The sequence below is a fragment of the Somniosus microcephalus genome, chromosome 28 (assembly GCF_052327205.1).
Source record: "Somniosus microcephalus isolate GS21.2 chromosome 28, FLI_Smic_1.0, whole genome shotgun sequence".
NCBI classification, from domain to species: Eukaryota; Metazoa; Chordata; class Chondrichthyes; order Squaliformes; family Somniosidae; genus Somniosus; species Somniosus microcephalus.
Genome location: NC_141014.1, coordinates 41,238,962 through 41,260,279, shown reverse-complemented (window position 1 = coordinate 41,260,279; position 21,318 = coordinate 41,238,962). Strand labels below are relative to the sequence as shown.

General features: G+C 50.3%; 1 protein-coding gene across 1 annotated transcript; it reads right to left on the bottom strand.

Moving 5' to 3' along the window:
• Positions 1–43: 43 nt before the first annotated feature.
• On the bottom strand, positions 44–6,271 carry LOC147099656 (uncharacterized). The gene is made up of 2 exons (XM_085969012.1): positions 6,174–6,271; positions 44–4,032 (listed from the first exon to the last, which is right to left on the bottom strand). Exon 2 carries the CDS (start codon positions 2,356–2,358, stop codon positions 454–456), a length of 1,905 nt encoding a protein of 634 aa, XP_085825138.1. The 5' UTR covers positions 2,359–4,032; positions 6,174–6,271; the 3' UTR covers positions 44–453.
• Between the last annotated feature and the right edge of the window lie 15,047 nt (positions 6,272–21,318).

Here is a 21,318-nt window from a genome sequence, read left to right as displayed (position 1 = left end):
GAACAGATTTTAAAATAAATAGGCAAAGAAAAGTCAACATTCCTTCCGGAAGCAATCAGCAGAGTTTATTGCAGTAAAATATATCTGTATTTCTCCTCAGATATAACAGCGAAGACCCGTCAGTAACGAGTTCGATTCCCCATCGGAGCTGCGACCAGATACAAGGGGTTCCACAGCTCACCATCTCTCGCTTGTTTCTGGGGCTCCATCTACTCAAAGCTCAGGGGTTTCCCACCGACTTCTCTCCCGATCCAATCCACACTTTCTCATCTCCAATCCCCTCCCCTCCTCTCCTGCCTCTCACTGGGGTGCAGTCCCACACCCGCTAGCATCTCACCAGAGTGTCAGCAGGGCATCCAACCCTGGGGGACATCACAGGAAGGCCAATGTTCTCACACATGCACCTTCCTGCAGGAGTCAACCGATAAACCCTGGCTGATTTTCCATTCCCTGTCACAGGAGCTGGGATGGGTTGAGTGAGTCGCACTGTCCCAGGAGCTGGGATGTGTTGAGTGAGTCACACTGTCCCAGGAGCTGGGATGGGTTGAGTGAGTCGCACTGTCCCAGGAGCTGGGATGGGTGGAGTGAGTCACAGTGTCCCAGGAGCTGGGATGGGTCCAGTGAGTCGCACTGTCCCAGGAGCTGGGATGGGTCCAGTGAGTCGCACTGTCCCAGGAGCTGGGATGGGTTCAGTGAGTCGCACTGTCCCAGGAGCTGGGATGGGTTCAGTGAGTCTGTCTGTCCCAGCAGCTGGGATGGGTCCAGTGAGCCGCACTGTCCCAGGAGCTGGGATGGGTTCAGTGAGTCGCACTGTCCCAGGAGCTGGGATGGGTTGAGTGAGTCGCACTGTCCCAGGAGCTGGGATGGGTTGAGTGAGTCGCACTGTCCCAGGAGCTGGGATGGGTTGAGTGAGTCGCACTGTCCCAGGAGCTGGGATGGGTCCAGTGAGTCGCACTGTCCCAGGAGCTGGGATGGGTTGAGTGAATCGCACTGTCCCAGGAGCTGGGGTGGGTGGAGTGAGTCGCACTGTCCCAGGAGCTGGGATGGCTTGAGTGAGTCGCACTGTCCCAGGAGCTGGGTTGTGTTGAGTGAGTCGCACTGTCCCAGGAGCTGGGATGTGTTGAGTGAGTCGCACTGTCCCAGGAGCTGGGATGGGTCCAGTGAGTTGCACTGTCCCAGGAGCTGGGATGGGTCCAGTGAGCCGCACTGTCCCAGGAGCTGGGATGGATGGAGTGAGCCACACTGTCCCAGGAGCTGGGATGGGTGGAGTGAGTCGCACTGTCCCAGGAGCTGGGATGGGTCCAGTGAGTCGCACTGTCCCAGGAGCTGGGATGGGTTGAGTGAGTCGCACTGTCCCAGGAGCTGGGATGGATCCAGTGAGTCGCACTGTCCCAGGAGCTGGGATGGGTTGAGTGAGTTGCACTGTCCCAGGAGCTGGGATGGGTCCAGTGAGTCGCACTGTCCCAGGAGCTGGGATGGGTTGAGTGAGTCGCACTGTCCCAGGAGCTGGGATGGGTGGAGTGAGTCGCACTGTCCCTGGAGCTGGGATGGGTCCAGTGAGCCGCACTGTCCCAGGAGCTGGGATGGGTTGAGTGAGTCGCACTGTCCCAGGAGCTGGGATGGATCCAGTGAGTCGCACTGTCCCAGGAGCTGGGATGGGTTGAGTGAGTCGCACTGTCCCAGGAGCTGGGATGGGTGGAGTGAGTCGCACTGTCCCAGGAGCTGGGATGGGTCCAGTGAGTCACACTGTCCCAGGAGCTGGGATGGGTGGAGTGAGCCGCACTGTCCCAGGAGCTGGGATGTGTTGAGTGAGTCGCACTGTCCCAGGAGCTGAGATGGGTTGAGTGAGTCGCACTGTCCCAGGAGCTGGGATGGGTCCAGTGAGTCGTACTGTCCCAGGAGCTGAGATGGGTTGAGTGAGTCGCACTGTCCCAGGAGCTGGGATGTGTTGAGTGAGTCACACTGTCCCAGGAGCTGGGATGGGTGGAGTGAGTCGCACTGTCCCAGGAGCTGGGATGGGTGGAGTGAGTCGCACTGTCCCAGGAGCTGGGATGGGTTGAGTGAGTCGCACTGTCCCAGGAGCTGGGATGGGTGGAGTGAGTCGCACTGTCCCAGGAGCTGGGATGGGTGGAGTGAGTCGCACTGTCCCAGGAGCTGGGATGGGTGGAGTGAGTCGCACTGTCCCAGGAGCTGGGATGGGTTGAGTGAGTCGCACTGTCCCAGGAGCTGGGATGGGTTGAGTGAGCCATTCTGTCCCAGGAGCTGGGATGGGTTGAGTGAGCCATTCTGTCCCAGGAGCTGGGATGGGTTGAGTGAGCCATTCTGTCCCGGTTCTCCCAGGTGGTTCATTCCACTCATCTGGTCAACCAGTGAAATATAAAGTGGGATTTCCAGCTGATTCTAAGGCCATGGGTTAACACCCAGACTGGGAATAGTTTCAGGTCCTTCAGTAGATGCAGCCCCTCTATCCAAGTTCAGAGAAGCATTCCCCATCACCTAGTGTTAGACAGTTCATTAATAAGAACATAAGAAATAGGAGCAGGAGTCGGCCATTCGGCCCCTCGAGCCTGCTCCACCATTCAATAAGATCATGGCTGATCTTCTACCTCATCTCCACCTTCCTGCTCTATCCCCATATCCCTTAATATTCAAAAATCTATCGATAGGACTAATATACTTCAGACTGGTTAGTGAAAGATCATCTTCTAACTAACCAATGCCTTTGTGATTTTTTAGATTATGTAACTGATGGATTAGCACAAGGAAATGGCATTAAAAGAGCACGGGAAGATCCCAATGCGTAGGACAGAGCGTGTTGCCGTTTGCAGTAGAATAGCAGCATGTGCTGGGTCCCCAGGGCTGGACTTTGCATCGTGGGGATGGGGATTTCGGGGGTAAATTGGGGTTAAATCCCCCCAGTGACCCCGAGCAGTCACCTCAGGATCTCCCCCTTTAGTCAGTGAATGAGTCACATCACGGGTTATAAACCGCCCGATGAGTTGCAATAAGTTGTGTTGAGGGTCTAAGGGTGGGGCAGTCAGACCCTCTCTCTGATGGGGGGGGGGGGGGGATTGTGGGCAGACTGAACCCCCCAATTGTTGCTTTACTTGGACCTGATCCCAATGGGGGTGAAGTGTTGGCCATGAAGAGGGAACGGGGGGGTAAATAAACCCATAATTGAATGACATCAAAGTCCTATTTTTCCGCAGGTACAAAATATTCCCAAACACTTTGCAGAATCCAGCCCAGTGATAGCGTTTGCTGCTAATCCAACCCCGTGTGAGAGGGGCAGCTTGGCACTGCCACCTGGCTGGGACACTCTTATGGTAGGGCCGCCCCGAGAGAGTGAAGAGTGGACAGAGGTCCTCCTTCCTCTCCCCCTTCCCCTCCTCCTCCTCCCCCCTCTCCCCCTCCTCCTCCTCCCTCTCGCTCTCCCTCAGCTATATATTTTTCAATGTTTTTAATCAGCATTACAATCTCGTCCTCGGTGATCTCGTACCACTTGGTCCTTTCGTCCGTTTTCACTCTGCAAGTCTCCATTTCTTTACGAATCTTTTCTTCAAACTCCTTTTTGACGCCCTCCTTTGACTGATATTCAAGAGTCAGTACACCGGGGTTCCCCGTCTGAAGCTGTATCAGTCGATTTGCAGGATTGATTGATCGCCCCAGTTTGTAATAATCGGTGCCTTCCTCCCGGATTATGTAGAATGGTTTCTTCTCAAGAGAATTAATTTGCCCCTCACCCATCCTTACTCTAAAAAGTGTTTTAAATATTTTATTTACCCCTTTAATCTGATCTTTGGGGATCTCGAACAACTCGGTCACTCTGCCCAGATCCACTTGGCATTTCTTCGATTTTTCATCAACGCGTTTTTCAGCCTCATTTCCGTCCTTCAGCTTTTCCTGAGGCACAAGGTTCAGTTTACCGGAGTTTCCCGTCTGAAGGGCTGAAAGTTGAACTTCAGGATCGTTTGTTCGCCCCACTTCGTAAAAAATGTTGTCATCCTTACGGAATAAGAAGACGTATTCACCCTGAAGAAGAGAAAGAACTTGCGATTATAAAACACCTTTCACAATCTCAGGGTGTCCCAACATCAGCCATGATCTGATTGAATGGCGGAGCAGGCTCGAGGGGCCAAATGGCCGACTCCTGCTCCTATTTCTTATGTTCTTATGTTTTAATTGTAAAGTACCTTCAGTGTATAAAAACATCCCACAGGGTGTCATAGAGCAGTGAGGAAAAACAAACACTGAGCCAAGAAGGAGATATGAGGAGGGGGTGACCAAAAGCCTGGTCAAAGAGGAGGGTTTAAGGAGGGTCTTGGAGGCCGAGGAGGTTCAGATTGGGAATTCCAGAGCTTCCAACCTCTTTTGACACCCGGCAGAGTCCCAGCAAACTAAACACAAGAACTTAAAAAGAGAAGAGTGAAAAGGGAGCCTGCAGAACCGGGAGATCCTTCCACACCGAGATATTCATCGATCAAAGCTCCGGGAAACCCCTCACAATCACAGATAACTAGAAACTCATTCTCTATAACTGGACGTGCCCTCTTCACTCAGGGAGCTGTCTAGTTCCCCTTATAAAGGACGGCAGTGAGTCGGTACCTACCACATGGCCCAGAGAGTGAGAAATCTTCCGAACATCTGACCTACCTCTTTGCCTAAGGATTTTATACTCATCCCCAATCCTACCATTAGTGTCCATCGCAAATAACCTATGCAGTCAGACTGAGTCCGACCCCTTCACCATTTTAGAAACCTCAATCACGCCCTCTATAAGCCCATGTTTGTCTAATGGGACTCACTCGAATGGGCCTAAATCTAATGGGCCTCACTGGATCCTAATAATGAGGAGTCCTAATTCTGGGGATCCCCCTGGTCACACTCCTCTCCACAGCCTCGATATCCTTCGCTATGGACGGGGACCAAAGTTGGACTCAATACTCCAAGTGTGGCCGTACCAAAGAGTTACACAGCCTTTGATCCTCAATGGACTAAGAATAAATAAACTGCCTGTGATAAAAGTAGAAAATGCTGGAAATACACAGCAGGTCAGTGAGGTGAAGAGTCGGGACCCAGAGAGCAGGACACCGGAGTTGGAAGAGTTGGGCAGAAAGTAAAGAAAATAGTTTTATGGTTTTCAAAGGCAGTCGATTGTAGGAAGGTGGGAAGACTGAGGGAGTTAAAGAGTTTCACACTTTGAGGACCTGGGAATGACTGAGTTAGAGTTGGAGAGGGTCGATTAATCTTGATTTGATCATAGTGAGGGTGTGGTAAATCTATCATTCTCAAACTGTGAGTGGGACAGGGGAGCGAGAAGGGATTAGAGAAAAGTTAGAAAAGAGCAGTGGAGTGTGTTCTGGATAATCCCACAGCAGTTGAACCAAGTATCGCTGCCTAAATTCAGGAATGGTGGGCTGTAAACTCTCTGGAGTCTGTCTCTGCCTTTTTCTGGTCCCGAATCTCTCCGACAGCCTAGTAGGGTTTCAATTCCCACTCATGGGGATCATTAAAATGGCACAAATCTGCTTCATTGGTCTGAGAACTCGCACTGTGCCAATTAAACAATAACCTGCAGCTTACAGTATTAACCAGCTCTGTGACACTCACAGGACAGACACACGAGGAAAGCCATTCGGCCCATTACGTCTATTCATCCAGAAAGACCCCACAGTTACCCTGAATGGATGGGGACCATGGACTGCAATTTCAAGACCAGCCCCCCCTGTGAGTGCCACTCCTCGCGGGAACCCCCAGGTGGGGCATTGACCAGAGACACTGCCCAGGTGAGACTGGTACCTGTAACAAGAGCTGGTGGGGCAAAAGTCCCAGCAAGCATTTTCCAGGGGGCGCAGACTGAAAGGGACTGAGAACTGCTGCAGATACCTTACAGAACAGAGCAGACAGCCCTTGGGTTCACCCGATGCTGTGTCACACAGGAGTTAGACGGAGTACAGCTGCTATCCCACGGACAACTCTAGAGAAACACGGACTGCAGCGGTTCAAGAAGACGGCTCACCACCACCTTCTCAAGGGACAACTAGGGATGGGCAATAAGTGTCAGCCTTGCCAGCGACGCCCACATCCCGAGAATGAATAAATAAAACAGAACTACACATTGAATATTAAACATCCTACAGATAATAGTTAAACAGATAATAAACTTAACTCACCATTTTCAGCCGCAACGTCTCCACAGTTCAGTCTGGTTCTTTCCTATATATAGTGTCTCTGATACTGTTAAACCGGTTTGAGAAATATTGCATCATAATTTATTCAATTGTCATACTGTAATTAGAACATCATCAGCCCCGCAACAACACACACCCACTCCCGAGAGCAAAACACCTTTATCATCGGAATAAACACCGGGGTGTGCGAGGGGCTCCAGTACCCTGTCTGTGGGAGCTCGCTGTGCGCAGACTGGCTGCCGCATTTCCTACATTACAACAGTGACTTCAAAACTAATTAATTGTCCCTAAAGTGCTTTGGGATGCAGAAATGCAAGTTCCTTCTTTCTTCTTTCATTGCTCTCGGCCATCAACAGTTTGTGATGATTGGTGTTCGCACTCCAACCTTCCGATGGGGAAGGGTGAGTGCGGAATTCCATGGGTTGGTTAGATAACGTTCTGCACGGGCAAAGACGATTGGGAGAGTTAGTCCCTGGGATGTGTCTAAAACTGCCCCCCCTCAAGGTTCAATAGCCCGAATACTTACCAATCCATGCACAGATATATGGCGCATGTTCAACTTGAGGGTCCTTCTCGACCGTCTGCAGCCTTTAACACTTTGACCACTCCTTCCTCCTCCAACGCCTCTCCACCATCGTCCAGCTGGGTGGGACTGCACTCGCCTGGTTCCATTCTTATCTATCTAATCGTAGCCAGAGAATCACCTGCAATGGCGTCGCTTCCCGCTCCCACATCGTTACCTCTGGTGTCCCCCAAGGATCTATCCTTGGCCCCCTCCTATTCCTCATCTACATGCTGCCCCTCGACGACATCATCCGAAAACACAGCATCAGTTTCCACATGTATGCTGACAACACCCAGCTCTACCTCACTACCACTTCTCTAGACCCCTCCACGGTCTCTAAATTGTCAGACTGCTTGTCTGACATCCAGTTCTGGATGAACAGAAATTTTCTCCAACTAAACATTGGGAAGACCAAACCCATTGCCTTTGGACCCCACCACGAACTCCATTCCCTAGTCACCGATTCCATCCCTCTCCCTCGCAAGAGTCTGAGGCTGAACCAAACTGTTCACAACCTTGGTGCCATATTTGACCACAAAATAATCTTCTGACCACATATCCGTGCCATAACTAAGACCGCCTACTGCCACCTCTAACACCGCCCGTCTCCGCCACTGCCTCAGCTCATCTGCTGCTAAATCCCTCATCCATGCAATTGTTACCTCTAGACTCGACTATTCCAACACACTCATGGCTGCCTCCCATGTTCCAACCTCCATAAATATGAGGTCATCCAAAACTCGGCTGCCCGTGTCCTAACTCGCACCAAGTCCCATTCGCCCATCCCCCCTGTGCTCACTGCCCGTGTCCTAACTCGCACCAAGTCCCGTTCAATCATCACCCGCTGTGCTCACTGACCTATATTGGCTCCCAGTAAAGCAACGCCTCGATTTCAAAATTCTCATCCTTGTTTTCAAATCCCTCCAGGGCCTCGCCCATCTGTCACCTCCTCCAGCCCTACAACCCACCGCGATCTCTGCGCTCTGCCTATTTTGGTCACTTGAGCATCCCCGATTTCCATCGCTCCACCATTGGTGGCTGTGCCTTCAGCTGCCTGGGCCCTGAGCTCTGGAATTCCCTCCCTAAACCTCTCCGCCTATGAACCTCTCGTTGCTCCTTTAAGACGCTCCTTAAAACAGCTTTTGGTCATCTGCCCTAATATCTCCTTATGTGACTCCATGACAAATTTCTGTGAAGCGCCTTGGGAGGTTTTACTACGTTAAAGGCGCTTTATGAATGTAAGTTGTTGTGTAGTTTTGCAGTTCTGTGAACGGCTGGTGGTAAACAGGCAAAATGTCAAACTGCTACAGCATCTGGGTGAAGAGGGAGCTTTACTCTGTATCTAACCCATGCTGTACCTGCCCTGGGAGCATTTGAAGGGACAGTGTAGAGGGAGCTTTACTCTGTATCTAACCCGTGCTGTACCTGCCCTGGGAGTGTTTGATGGGACAGTGTAGAGGGGGCTTTACTCTGTATCTAACAGATGCTGTACCTGCCCTGGGAGTGTTTGATGAGACAGTGTAGAGGTAGCTTTACTCTGTATCTAACCCGTGCTGTACCTGCCCTGGGAGTGTTTGATGGGACAGTGTAGAGGGGGCTTTACTCTGTATCTAACCCGTGCTGTACCTGCCCTGGGAGAGTTTGATGGGACAGTGTAGAGGGGGCTTTACTCTGTATCTAACAGGTGCTGTACCTGCCCTGGGAGTGTTTGATGGGACAGTGTAGAGGGGGCTTTACTCTGTATCTAACAGGTGCTGTACCTGCCCTGGGAGTGTTTGATGAGACAGTGTAGAGGGGGCTTTACTCTGTATCTAACAGGTGCTGTACCTGCCCTGGGAGTGTTTGATGGGACAGTGTAGAGGGAGTTTTACTCTGTATCTAACCCGTGCTGTACCTGCCCTGGGAGTGTTTGATGGGACAGTGTAGAGGGAGCTTTACTCTGTATCTAACCCGTGCTGTACCTGCACTGGGAATGTTTGATGGGACAGTGTAGAGGGGGCTTTACTCTGCATCTAACAGGTGCTGTACCTGCCCTGGGAGTGTTTGATGAGACAGTGTAGAGGGAGCTTTACTCTATATCTAACCCATGCTGTACCTGCCCTGGGAGTGTTTGATGGGAAAGTGTAGAGGGAGCTTTACTCTGTATCTAACCCATGCTGTACCTGCCCTGGGAGTGTTTGATGGGACAGTGTAGAGGGAGCTTTACTTTGTATCTAACCCGTGCTGTACCTGCCCTGGGAGTGTTTGATGAGACAGTGTAGAGGAAGCTTTACTCTGTATCTAACCCATGCTGTACCTGCCCAGGGAGTGTTTGATGGGACAGTCTAGAGTGAGCATTACTCTATATCTAACCCCGTGCTGTACCTGCCCTGTGAGTGTTTGATGGGACAGTGAAGAGGGAGCTTTACTCTGTATCTAACCTGTGCTGTACCTGCACTGGGAATGTTTGATGGGACAGTGTAGAGGGAGCTTTACTCTGTATCTAACACGTGCTGTACCTGCCCTGGGAGTGTTTGATGAGACAGTGTAGAGGGAGCTTTACTCTGTATCTAACTCGTGCTGTACCTGCCCTGGGAGTGTTTGATGGGACAGTGTAGAGGGAGCTTTACTCTGTATCTAACCCGTGCTGTACCTGCCCTGGGAGTGTTTGATGGGACAGTGTAGGGGGAGCTTTACTCTGTATCTAACCCGTGCTGTACCTGCCCTGGGAGTGTTTGATGGGACAGTGTAGAGGGAGCATTACTCTGTATCTAACCCGTGCTGTACCTGCCCTGGGAGTGTTTGATGGGACAGTGTAGAGGGAGCTTTACTCTGTATCTAACCCATGCTGTACCTGCCCTGGGAGTGTTTGATGGGACAGTGTAGAGGGAGCTTTACTCTGTATCTAACCCGTGCTGTACCTGCCCTGGGAGTGTTTGATGGGACAGTGTAGAGGGAGCTTTACTCTGTATCTAACCCGTGCTGTACCTGCCCTGGGAGTGTTTGATGAGACAGTGTAGAAGGAGCTTTACTCTGTATCTAACCCGTGCTGTACCTGCCCTGGGAGTGTTTGATGGGACAGTGTAGAGGGAGCTTTACTCTGTATCTAACCCCGTGCTGTACCTGCCCTGGGAGTGTTTGATGGGACTCTGTAGAGGGAGCTTTACTCTGTATCTAACCCGTGCTGTACCTGCCCTGGGAGTGTTTGATGGGACAGTTTACAGGAAGCTTTACTCTGTATCTAACCCGTGCTGTACCTGCCCTGGGAGCATTTGATGAGACAGTGTAGAGGGAGCTTTACTTTGTATCTAACCAGTGCTGTACCTGCCCTGGGAATGTTTGATGGGACAGTGTAGAGGGAGCTTTACTCTGTATCTAACCCGTGCTGTACCTGCCCTGGGAGTGTTTGATGGGACAGTGCAGAGGGAGCTTTACTCTGTATCTAACCCGTGCTGTACCTGCACTGGGAATGTTTGATGGGACAGTGTAGTGGGGGCTTTACTCTGTATCTAACAGGTGCTGTACCTGCCCTGGGAGTGTTTGATGAGACAGTGTAGAGGGAGCTTTACTCTGTATCTAACCCATGCTGTACCTGCCCTGGGAGTGTTTGATGGGAAAGTGTAGAAGGAGCTTTACTCTGTATCTAACCCGTGCTGTACCTGCCCTGGGAGTGTTTGATGAGACAGTGTAGAGGGAGCTTTACTCTGTATCTAACCCGTGCTGTACCTGCCCTGGGAGTGTTTGATGGGAAAGTGTAGAGGGAGCTTTACTCTGTATCTAACCCATGCTGTACCTGCCCTGGGAGTGTTTGATGGGACAGTGTAGATGGAGCTTTACTCTGTATCTAACCCGTGCTGTACCTGCCCTGGGAGTGTTTCATGGGACAGTGTAGGGGGAGCTTTACTCTGTATCTAACCCGTGCTGTACCTGCCCTGGGAGTGTTTGATGGGACAGTGTAGAGGGAGCTTTACTCTGTATCTAACCCGTGCTGTACCTGCCCTGGGAGTGTTTGATGAGACAGTGTAGAGGGAGCTTTACTCTGTATCTAACCCGTGCTGTACATGCCCTGGGAGTGTTTGATGGGACAGTGTAGAGGGAGCTTTACTCTGTATCTAACCCATGCTGTACCTGCCCTGGGAGTGTTTGATGGGACAGTGTAGAGGGAGCTTTACTCTGTATCTAACCCGTGCTGTACCTGCCCTGGGAGTGTTTGATGGGACAGTGTAGAGGGAGCTTTACTCTGTATCTAACCCGTGCTGTACCTGCCCTGGGAGTGTTTGATGGGACAGTTTCAGGAAGCTTTACTCTGTATCTAACCCGTGCTGTACCTGCCCTGGGAGTATTTGATGAGACAGTGTAGAGGGAGCTTTACTTTGTATCTAACCAGTGCTGTACCTGCCCTGGGAATGTTTGATGGGACAGTGTAGAGGGAGCTTTACTCTGTATCTAACCCATGCTGTACCTGGCCTGGGAGTGTTTGATGGGACAGTGTAGAGGGAGCTTTACTCTGTATCTAACCCGTGCTGTACCTGCCCTGGGAGTGTTTGACGAGACAGTGTAGAGGGAGCTTTACTCTGTATCTAACCCGTGCTGTACCTGCCCTGGGAGTGTTTGATGGGACAGTGTAGAGGGAGCTTTACTCTGTATCTAACCCGTGCTGTACCTGCCCTGGGAGTGTTTGATGAGACAGTGTAGAGGGAGCTTTACTCTGTATCTAATCCGTGCTGTACCTGCCCTGGCAGTGTTTGATGGGTCAGTGTAGAGGGAGCTTTACTCTGTATCTAACCCGTGCTGTACCTGCACTGGGAGTGTTTGATGGGACAGTGTAGAGGGAGATTTACTCTGTATCTCACCCGTGCTGTACCTGCCCTGGGAGTGTTTGATGGGACAGTGTAGAGGGAGCTTTACTCTGTATCTAACCCGTGCTGTACCTGCCCTGGGAGTGTTTGATGGGACAGTGTAGAGGGAGCTTTACTCTGTATCTAACCCGTGCTGTACCTGCCCTGGGAGTGTTTGATGGGACAGTGTAGAGGGAGCTTTACTCTGTATCTAACCCGTGCTGTACCTGCCCTGGGAGTGTTTGATGAGACAGTGTAGAGGGACCTTTACTCTGTATCTAACCCGTGCTGTACCTGCCCTGGGAGTGTTTGATGGGACAGTGTAGAGGGAGCTTTACCCTGTATCTAACCCATGCTGTACCTGCCCTGGGAGTGTTTGATGGGACAGTGTCGAGGGAGCTTTACTCTGTATCTAACCCGTGCTGTACCTGCCCTGGGAGTGTTTGATGAGACAGTGTAGAAGGAGCTTTACTCTGTATCTAACCCATGCTGTACCTGCCCTGGGAGTGTTTGATGGGACAGTGTAGAGGGAGCTTTACTCTGTATCTAACCCCGTGCTGTACCTGCCCTGGGAGTGTTTGATGGGACTCTGTAGAGGGAGCTTTACTCTGTATCTAACCCGTGCTGTACCTGCCCTGGGAGTGTTTGATGGGACAGTTTACAGGAAGCTTTACTCTGTATCTAACCCGTGCTGTACCTGCCCTGGGAGTATTTGATGAGACAGTGTAGAGGGAGCTTTACTTTGTATCTAACCAGTGCTGTACCTGCCCTGGGAATGTTTGATGGGACAGTGTAGAGGGAGCTTTACTCTGTATCTAACCCGTGCTGTACCTGCCCTGGGAGTGTTTGATGGGACAGTGTAGAGGGAGCTTTACTCTGTATCCAACCCGTGCTGTACCTGCCCTGGGAGTGTTTGACGAGACAGTGTAGAGGGAGCTTTACTCTGTATCTAACCCGTGCTGTACCTGCCCTGGGAGTGTTTGATGGGACAGTGTAGAGGGAGCTTTACTCTATATCTAACCCGTGCTGTACCTGCCCTGGGAGTGTTTGATGAGACAGTGTAGAGGGAGCTTTACTCTGTATCTAATCCGTGCTGTACCTGCCCTGGCAGTGTTTGATGGGTCAGTGTAGAGGGAGCTTTACTCTGTATCTAACCCGTGCTGTACCTGCACTGGGAGTGTTTGATGGGACAGTGTAGAGGGAGATTTACTCTGTATCTCACCCGTGCTGTACCTGCCCTGGGAGTGTTTGATGGGACAGTGTAGAGGGAGCTTTACTCTGTATCTAACCCGTGCTGTACCTGCCCTGGGAGTGTTTGATGGGACAGTGTAGAGGGAGCTTTGCTCTGTATCTAACCCGTGCTGTACCTGCCCTGGGAGTGTTTGATGGGACAGTGTAGAGGGAGCTTTGCTCTGTATCTAACCCGTGCTGTACCTGCCCTGGGAGTGTTTGATGGGACAGTGTAGAGGGAGCTTTACTCTGTATCTAACCCGTGCTGTACCTGCCCTGGGAGTGTTTGATGGGACAGTGTAGAGGGAGCTTTACTCTGTATCTAACCCGTGCTGTCCCTGCCCTGGGAATGTTTGATGGGGACAGTGTAGAGGGAGCTTTACTCTGTATCTAACCCGTGCTGTCCCTGCCCTGGGAGTGTTTGATCGGACAGTGTAGAGGGAGCTTTACTCTGTATCTAACCCGTGCTGTACCTGCCCTGGGAGTGTTTGATGGGACAGTGTTGTAAGATTCGAAAATTTTCAGCAAAAGTCACGCAAGAAAACTGGATAAAATAAGACCGTTTATTGACCAAAGTAAGCTTGCACAGAATAACCTTTGATAAAAGGGCATACAAAATGGCCACCAGGCCCCGTGATCAGTTTCTGAACCATTTTATTTCTGTTACTGCAAGCCAGACAGGGTTGTGGATTGAAGACAGTAAGCCCGCGAAAGCCAATATCTGGGAACCGAAACTCAGAGAAACAGCATACATATTCAATGAATTCTAAGTACAGGATGGGGCCCATCAAGATATGGGCGGACAATGCAAAAACACTTATACCCATTTATTGTACAAAGGAAAAACCATTTAGCGGCCATCAAGGAAAATCTCCGGACCGATCAATATGCGAACCGAGCCGCGATGACAATGTAAAAGACATTAAAAGACATTATCGGCCAGGAAAGGCCAGTTTAAGTTATCACCGGCTCCGTTACAAGACAAAGCGCCCCTGCAGAGATTTCTGCCCGCCAAAATTAATACAAAGACAGGACTATGATTTGGCGGGAGATAAGACTGTCCCAAAAGAGTATAACTATGGATTGAAAGTCCATCTACGAAAGGGCAACAACTTCGAACTTGACTTCACGGCTGCTTCTTCTTGGATGACTTCAGACTTCCATTTTCTTCAAGAACTTCTTCTACAAGGGACGAACGAAGGACGGACGGTGCCAGGATCGGCGCCTCTTCCACTTCGGTAGATGCGGAATCGATGAAGACGTTTTCGTCTTTTTAAAGACGGACGACTTCGGTAAAAAGACAACGTGGTCGGTGTTCAGCCGAACAAGGCTCGGCCACGATGAGAAGACGACGAGGGTGGCCCGGGTACTGGGGTCGGGAGATCATCGACGACCCAGGCCGACGGAGAAGAAACCCTCTGGAGAACCGGCGATCCAGGCCGGAAAGATTCTTCCATGTGCATGCACTTCTTCAGCAGCCTGCAGCTGAGGTCTGCTCCATGAACCCAAATCCACGATAGTGAATCTCAACCTTGACGAGCGCTCATCGAGGCTGTGTCTACCCCACCGCCTCGAGGGAGAGAGAATATCGACTGCACCAGAAGCTTCCAAATCCACGTGACGACGGAAAGCGGTGCCAAAAGGCTGCGAACCCCCTTTTTCGCGATTTCGAGAGTGGTGAGCATGATCCCAAGTTCCCCAGGTCGAAACTTAGTATAGGTATAGGGGAGGGAGTTAAGGGTAACCGTAATGTGTTTCCCCTTTTACAATGTGCCGTGTGTTCCCCATTTCCATAGAGTTAAGTTCATAAATTTGTGTATGATTGTAGTAACTTTAATCTGTGCCTATGACATATATTTTGTAATGCTTCAAACTGTTTAAAAATAAAAGCATCCATTTCGTGCTATTCAACCTGGTCTATTGAGTTCTTTCTCTACACTACTGTTCTCTGCATCTAAGTCCAAGGTCTAGAACCGTAGGGGGAGTGGGTCGAACCACTCAAGGGTAATTATTGCACGAAACCTGGCAGGAGACCAGAACGAGCAAGAGAAACCCCCTACAGTGTAGAGGGAGCTTTACTCTGTAACTAACCCGTGCTGTACCTGCCCTGGGAGTGTTTGCCTTCCTATGACCGAGACATTGGAGGAACACTTTCTCTGACTGTTCCGCCGGTTCCAATGGATGTTAAGGATCCCATGACAGTTTTCAAAGAACACGAGTCCACCCCAACACAACAGAAAAAGGTAACAAATTCGAACGTGAAAGTTACACAATTTGCATGAGGAAGGAATGGAAAATAAGAGAGTGAGTCACCTCGCCCTGCTCACAGAAAGTCTTTTGTTATTTTAAAGTTAATTGACTCTCGTTACGTGTGCAAAAATTTCAAGCATTCTGCACACGGCAGGGAACAACAACAATAACAAGGCAGGTGAGTAACTGGAGAGGAATGTTGTCTGTAACAATGACCAGCTCTTCTATAAACAGAGCCATGAAATCTTCAACATCCCCGTGAACTGGGGACCTCAGCATCACAGCCAATGGGAAGCAGGTCTGACAATACTGCGCTCCCTCAGTGTCGGCCAGGAGTACTCAGTGAATTCCCCGAGTGGGGGCTTGACCCAAACCTTCTGACTTAGAGACTGTCACCGGAGACAAGGAGGGTGGGTGTACAGCGTAAGGGGAACCCAGGTGATAGAGAGAACGGGGATCCGCAGAAACTGATCCTCTCCAACAGGTGCAATGTACTTGCTGCCTGTGAGGATAAGGATGAAGACATATCGGAAGGTCAGCCAGAATGCTGACCAAGGCACCTTGGAGCAGGGGGCTGTCCAAAAGGAGGAGGAGGGGAAGCGTAATGTGGTGGCTGTCCTTTGCCCTTTCTGTCCCAAATCTCCTCGCTTCCACTGTTCAAGTTCCCCTAACTCCATTAGTTGGTGCATTTTAGCCCCAATTACAAGTTAACTACAAGTTAGCTGCCAGTTTAATCCGCCATTACCCACGCCACACCCCTGCCCTCTGCTCCTCTCACTGAGCTGATGAATTCTCTTCTCAAATTTGGTTTCTGAATTCCTGGACTTCTCTGGACATCAAGACTACGCTTCTGCACTGGACTACGCTTGGATTACACCATAAGACATCTGCTGTGTCACTGATTCTGCTGCTAAAAATTATTTCAGTAATCATTTGGCCATCTTCCCCCACTGTTGCAGTTTCTGTGCTGAGCTGGGCGACTCAATCTACTGGTTTTTCAGCTTTGTTGGTTTCGGCTAGCTGCAGTTTCTGTGCTGAGCTGGGCGACTTCTTCCAATGTTGGTCGCTGGCTTGTGGTTTTGTTCATTTCTCCGCCGTTTGTATCTACGGCGACCTCCAGCTTTGCGTCAACATCACCGTCATCTTTCTGCACCGTAACCGATTCTGATTCCCACGGCAATAATCTCGATCCTCCAATTCTCTACCCTTCAAATGGCTTCTGGATTTCACTGGCCCGCTACACCAGTCTCTGAACTTGGACAGCAGTTGGTCCATGGCTCTCGCCGTCTCCATCCTACCCACGGCAACTTTATCCCTCCACGGGACCTCTGACCTTAACTCTGGACTCCCTCCTATTGTCTCCTACCTCTCCTGTTACTACCAGGATATGTATCCCAATAATTGGTACATAACCAGTCCTATGTAACGTGAGATTTCCGTGTCCATTCACGTGCGCACTTTGGCTCCCGCTCCATTTGGCGAGCCGTTCACTTCTATTTCCATTTTTTTCTCCCCCTTTTTCCTCTCTTTCTATCCCTCCCTGACCGTTCTCTCCTGTCATCATGCCGCCCTTCATCTCGCCTTCCTCGGGTACTCCGCACTCCCAAGTCCCTACCCCAACCCGTCATTACTCTTCAACCTTCCTACTCTCCTGCCGTTGTCCCAGGCTTCACTCCCTCTTAGATAAGCCTACAGCTTCCCTCTGTGCCTCTCTTGGCATCCTACAAAGGGCCCGTCGAGGCACTCGTCGCTGCCGCCTTACGAGTAGCAACCCCAACTGTCCCATCCTACCCTCTCGCCGATCTTCCCACCCAGCGTGCCCACTGGGGGCAAACCTTGCCAATCTCCCGCCCCCCAGTGCTGACCCTGTGGACGCTGGCGATGGGGCAACCATCACCGACCCTCTTCGCATCTCCCTCCAGAATGTCCGTTCACTTGCGAACAAGGTCCTTGCCATCCATGAGCTTATCGTGGATGACTGCATCGATATCATGGCCCTGATGGAAACTTGGTTGGGGGGTGATGACACCTTACCCTTAAATGAAGCCTCCCCGCCTGGCTATACCTTCCACCACTTGCCCCGCTCAGATCGCCATGGTGGCGGTGTGGCTCTCATCACCAAATCACACCTTGGTCTGTCCCCTTATTCCTCCGGCACTTTCTCCTCCTTTGAGCATCTCACCTTATTCCATCCCTCTCACCTCTGATTTAAAATTCTTGTTCTCTATCGCCTACCTAAGCACTACAAAAATTTTATTTCTGAGATATCTTCACTGTTCTCTTCCCTCAGCCGCTGCACCGAGCGACTTCTCATCCTCGGTGATTTCAACCTCCAACTCAATTCAACATACTCAATTCAAATGCTTTATTGGCATGAAAGTTTACAGAGAACCATATTGCCAAAGCTTACATAGCAAAAAGGTACAGTTTTCCAACATTCTGTAGGTGTCAATCGATTTGACATTTGTTGGGTACATACAATATTACTTTTAAACAATATTAATTTTAAACAGTCTTTGTACTTCATTTGGTACGTTCAATATTAATTTTAAACAGTCTTAATTTTAAACAGTCCTCAGGTTGTGACATGTTGTTACATATTTGGCCCCAAGGTATGGTCTGTCTCCTTCTCCTAGGACTAATCTCAATTTTGACAGGTCATCCAATTCCTTGAAATCTGGGGTTGTTTGGCTTAGCTTGTTGAATAATATGTTTCTTGATGTGTTGAATTTTTCGCATTTTAGGAGGAAATGCATCTCTGTTTCAACCTCGCCGGCCAGACATTGATCGCATATTCTATTCTCTCTAGGCTGCCAGGATTTCTTGTATCTGCCTTTTTCAATTTCCAGTTGGTGGTCGCTTAGTCTGTACCTGGTGAGGGTCTGTCTCTGTTTTGTGTCTCTGATGGTCGTGAGGTAGTCTGCCAGTTTATATTCTCTTTTTAGGGTCCGGTAACATTCTAATCTGCTTTGGCTTTCGGTTATTTTGTTCCAATGTTCCAGGTAGGTTTCTTTGCATTTTTTAATGATTTGGTTCACTCGGATTGGTGTTTGGACGGCTGTGTTGGTCTGGGGCTGGTCAGGGTCCGGCTGAGTACTTAGTTTCAGTAGCAGCTGACTCAGGGGACTCTTTTCTGGGTTTAGCTCTTGGGTCTGAAAGGCTTTGAAATGAAGGGTGTCTGGGGAGCTAGATTTGAGGTGATTTAGGAAGTTTAGTGCTCGTTTTTGGATGTTTTTTATCAGTGGGTATCTGCCTAGTTCGGCTCTGCATGCATTTGTTGGCGTTTTTCTTTGGGTGCAAAGGATGCTTCGGCAGAATTCTGCAGAACTCGGCAGAATTCGGCAGAACTCCTCTGAGTTCACTAGCCTCCTGTCCTCCCTGAATCTCTCCCTCCATGTAAACTCCCCAACCCGTATTAACAGCCATCCCCCTCGACCTTGCCGTCTCTTGTGGCCTCGCAATCCTGTCGTGTCAAACGCAGATAAGGCCATCTCTGACCACTTCCTCGTATCGCTCTCCACCCACATCCCCCTTCCCCCCACTCCCCAACCCTACTTCCTTCTGTGTCCGCTCCTGAAAAAAACTCTCTGCCAACTCTCTTACAACTGCATTATGAAATCCCAACTGTCCAGCCTTTGGCCTTCCATTCACTACGACATTTCTGCAGCTACCGATCTGCTCAACCACACCATCACCACCACCTTTGATGCCCAAGACCCTACTAAAACAATTACTCTCTCTCACCCTGGTCATTCCCCCTGGGATGGCTCTCATCTTCGCTCCCTTAAGCCCAAGGGCCGCAGTCTTGAACGGATATAGCGGACAACTTGTTTAGTCATTCACCGCCAGATCTGGCTGGACCACTTAAAGCATTATTGGGCCCTGCTCTCGTCTGCCAAAATTGTTCACTATTCCAGAATCATTCTGGAATGCAAAGGTAAGCCCCGGCTTCTATTCTCCACAGCTAACCATCTTCTTAAACCCCTCTCCCCTGTTTCCTCCACCCTCACCTCCGACAACAAGTGTGAGGAGCTCATGGATTTCTTTGTCTCTAAGATTGAGACCATCCGTTCAGCTGCCTCTGTCACTTCTCTTTCTTCCACTCGCCCGCTGGGCCAAACTTCCTCTAAGGTTCCCCCCCGCCCTAGCCCTGAACTTGCATCTTTCTCCAGTTTCTCTCTGATCTCCCCTCATCTTGTCCATGAGATCCACTTCCTGCTCCCTCGACCCTATTCCCACCAAACTGCTGACCACCCAACTTCCTTTTCTGTTTCCCATGTTAGCTGTCATTGTTAATGGTTCTCTCTCCTCAGGTACTGTCCCCCTCTCCCTCAAATCTGCCGTCATCACCCCTCTTCTCAAAAAATGAACCCTTGAGCCCTCCGTCCTTGCAAACTACCGCCCCATCTTTTTTTTAAATTTGTTATTCATTGATGGGATGTGGGCGTCGCTGGCTAGGCCTGCTTTTAGTGCCCATCCCTAATTGCCCTTGAGAAGATGGTGGTGAGCCACCTTCTTGAACCGCTGCAGTCCATATGGTGTAGGTACACCCACAATGCTGTTAGGAAGGGAGTTCCAGGATTTTGGCCCAGCGACAGTGAAGGAACGGCGATACAGGTCCAAGTCAGGATGGTGAGTGGCTTGGAGGGGAACTTGTAGGTGCTGATGTTCCCATGCGTCTGCTGCCCTTGTCCTTCTAAGTGGTAGAGGTCGCGGGTTTGGAAGGTGCTGTTGAAGGAACTTTGGCGAGTTGCTGCAGTGCATCTTGTAGATGGTACACACTGCAGCCACAGTGCGCCGGTGGTGGAGGGAGTGAATGTTGAAGGTGGTGGATGGAGTGCCAATCAAGCGGGCTGCTTTATCCTGAATGGTGTCGAGCTTCTTGAGTGTTGTTGGAGCTGCACTCATCCAGGCAAGTGGAGAGTATTCCATCACACTCCTGACTTGTGCCTTGTAGATGGTGGAAAGGCTTTGGGGAGTCAGGAGGTGAGACACTCGCCGCAGAATTCCCAGCCTCTGGCCTGCTCTTGTAGCCACAGTATTTATATGGCTGGTCCAGTTCAGTTTCTCATCAATGGAAACCCCCAGGATGTTGATAGTGGGGGATTCAGCGATGGTAATGCCATTGAATGTCAAGGGGAGATGGTTAGAGTCTCGCTTGTTGGAGATGGTCATTGCCTGGCACTTGTGTGGTGCGAATGTTACTTGCCACTTGTCAGCCCAAGTCTGAATGTTGTCCAGGTCTTGCTGCATAAGGACATGGACTGCGTCAGTATCTGACGAGTCTCGAATGGTGCTGAACAGTGTGCAATCATCAGCGAACATCCCCACTTCTGACCTTATGATGGAGGGAAGGTCATTGATGAAACAGCTGAAGATGGTTGGGCCTAGGACACTGCCCTGAGGAACTCCTGCACTGATGTCATGTGATTGAGATGAATGACCTCCAACAACCACAGCCAACTTCCTTTGTGCTAGGTATGATTCCAACGAATGGAGAGTTTTCCCCTTGATTCCCATTGACTTCAGTTTTGCTAGGGCTCCTTGATGCCACACTCGATCTCCAACCTCCCTTTCCTTTCCAAAGTCCTTGAATGTGTTGTCACCTCCCAAATCCGTGCCCATCTTTCCTGCAACTCCATGTTTGAATCCCTCCAATCAGATTTCTGCCCCAGCCACAGCACCAAAACGGCTCTCATAAAAGTCACAACTGACATCGTTTATGACTGTGAAAAAGGTAAACTATCCCTCCTCGTCCTTCTTGACTTGTCTGCAGCCTTTGACACGGTTGTCCACTCCATCCTCCGTCCAACGCCTCTCAACCGTCATCCAGCTGGGTGGGACTGCACTCGCCTGGTTCCATTCTTATCTATCTAATCGTAGCCAGAGAATCACCTGCAATGGCGTCTCTTCCCACATTGTTACCTCTGGTGTCCCCCAAGGATCTATCCTTGGCCCCCCCCTATTTCTCATCTACATGTTGCCGCTTGGCGACATCATCCGAAAACACAGCGTCAGTTTCCACATGTACGCTGACGACACCCAGCTCTACCTCACCACCTCTTCTCTAGACCCCTCCACGGTCTCTAAATTGTCAGGCTACTTATCCGACATCCAGTTCTGGATTAGCAGAAATTTACTCCAATTAAATATTGGGAAGACCGAAGCCATTGTTTTTGGTCCCCGCCACATACTCGATTCCCTAGCCACTGACTCCATCCCACTCCCTAACATCTGTCTGAGGCTGATCCACACTGTTCACAAC

Coding starts and splice junctions, on each gene's coding strand:
- LOC147099656 (XM_085969012.1), bottom strand. CDS start 2,358: ATGAGTGGAATGAACCACCTGGGAGAACCGGGACAGAATGGCTCACTC.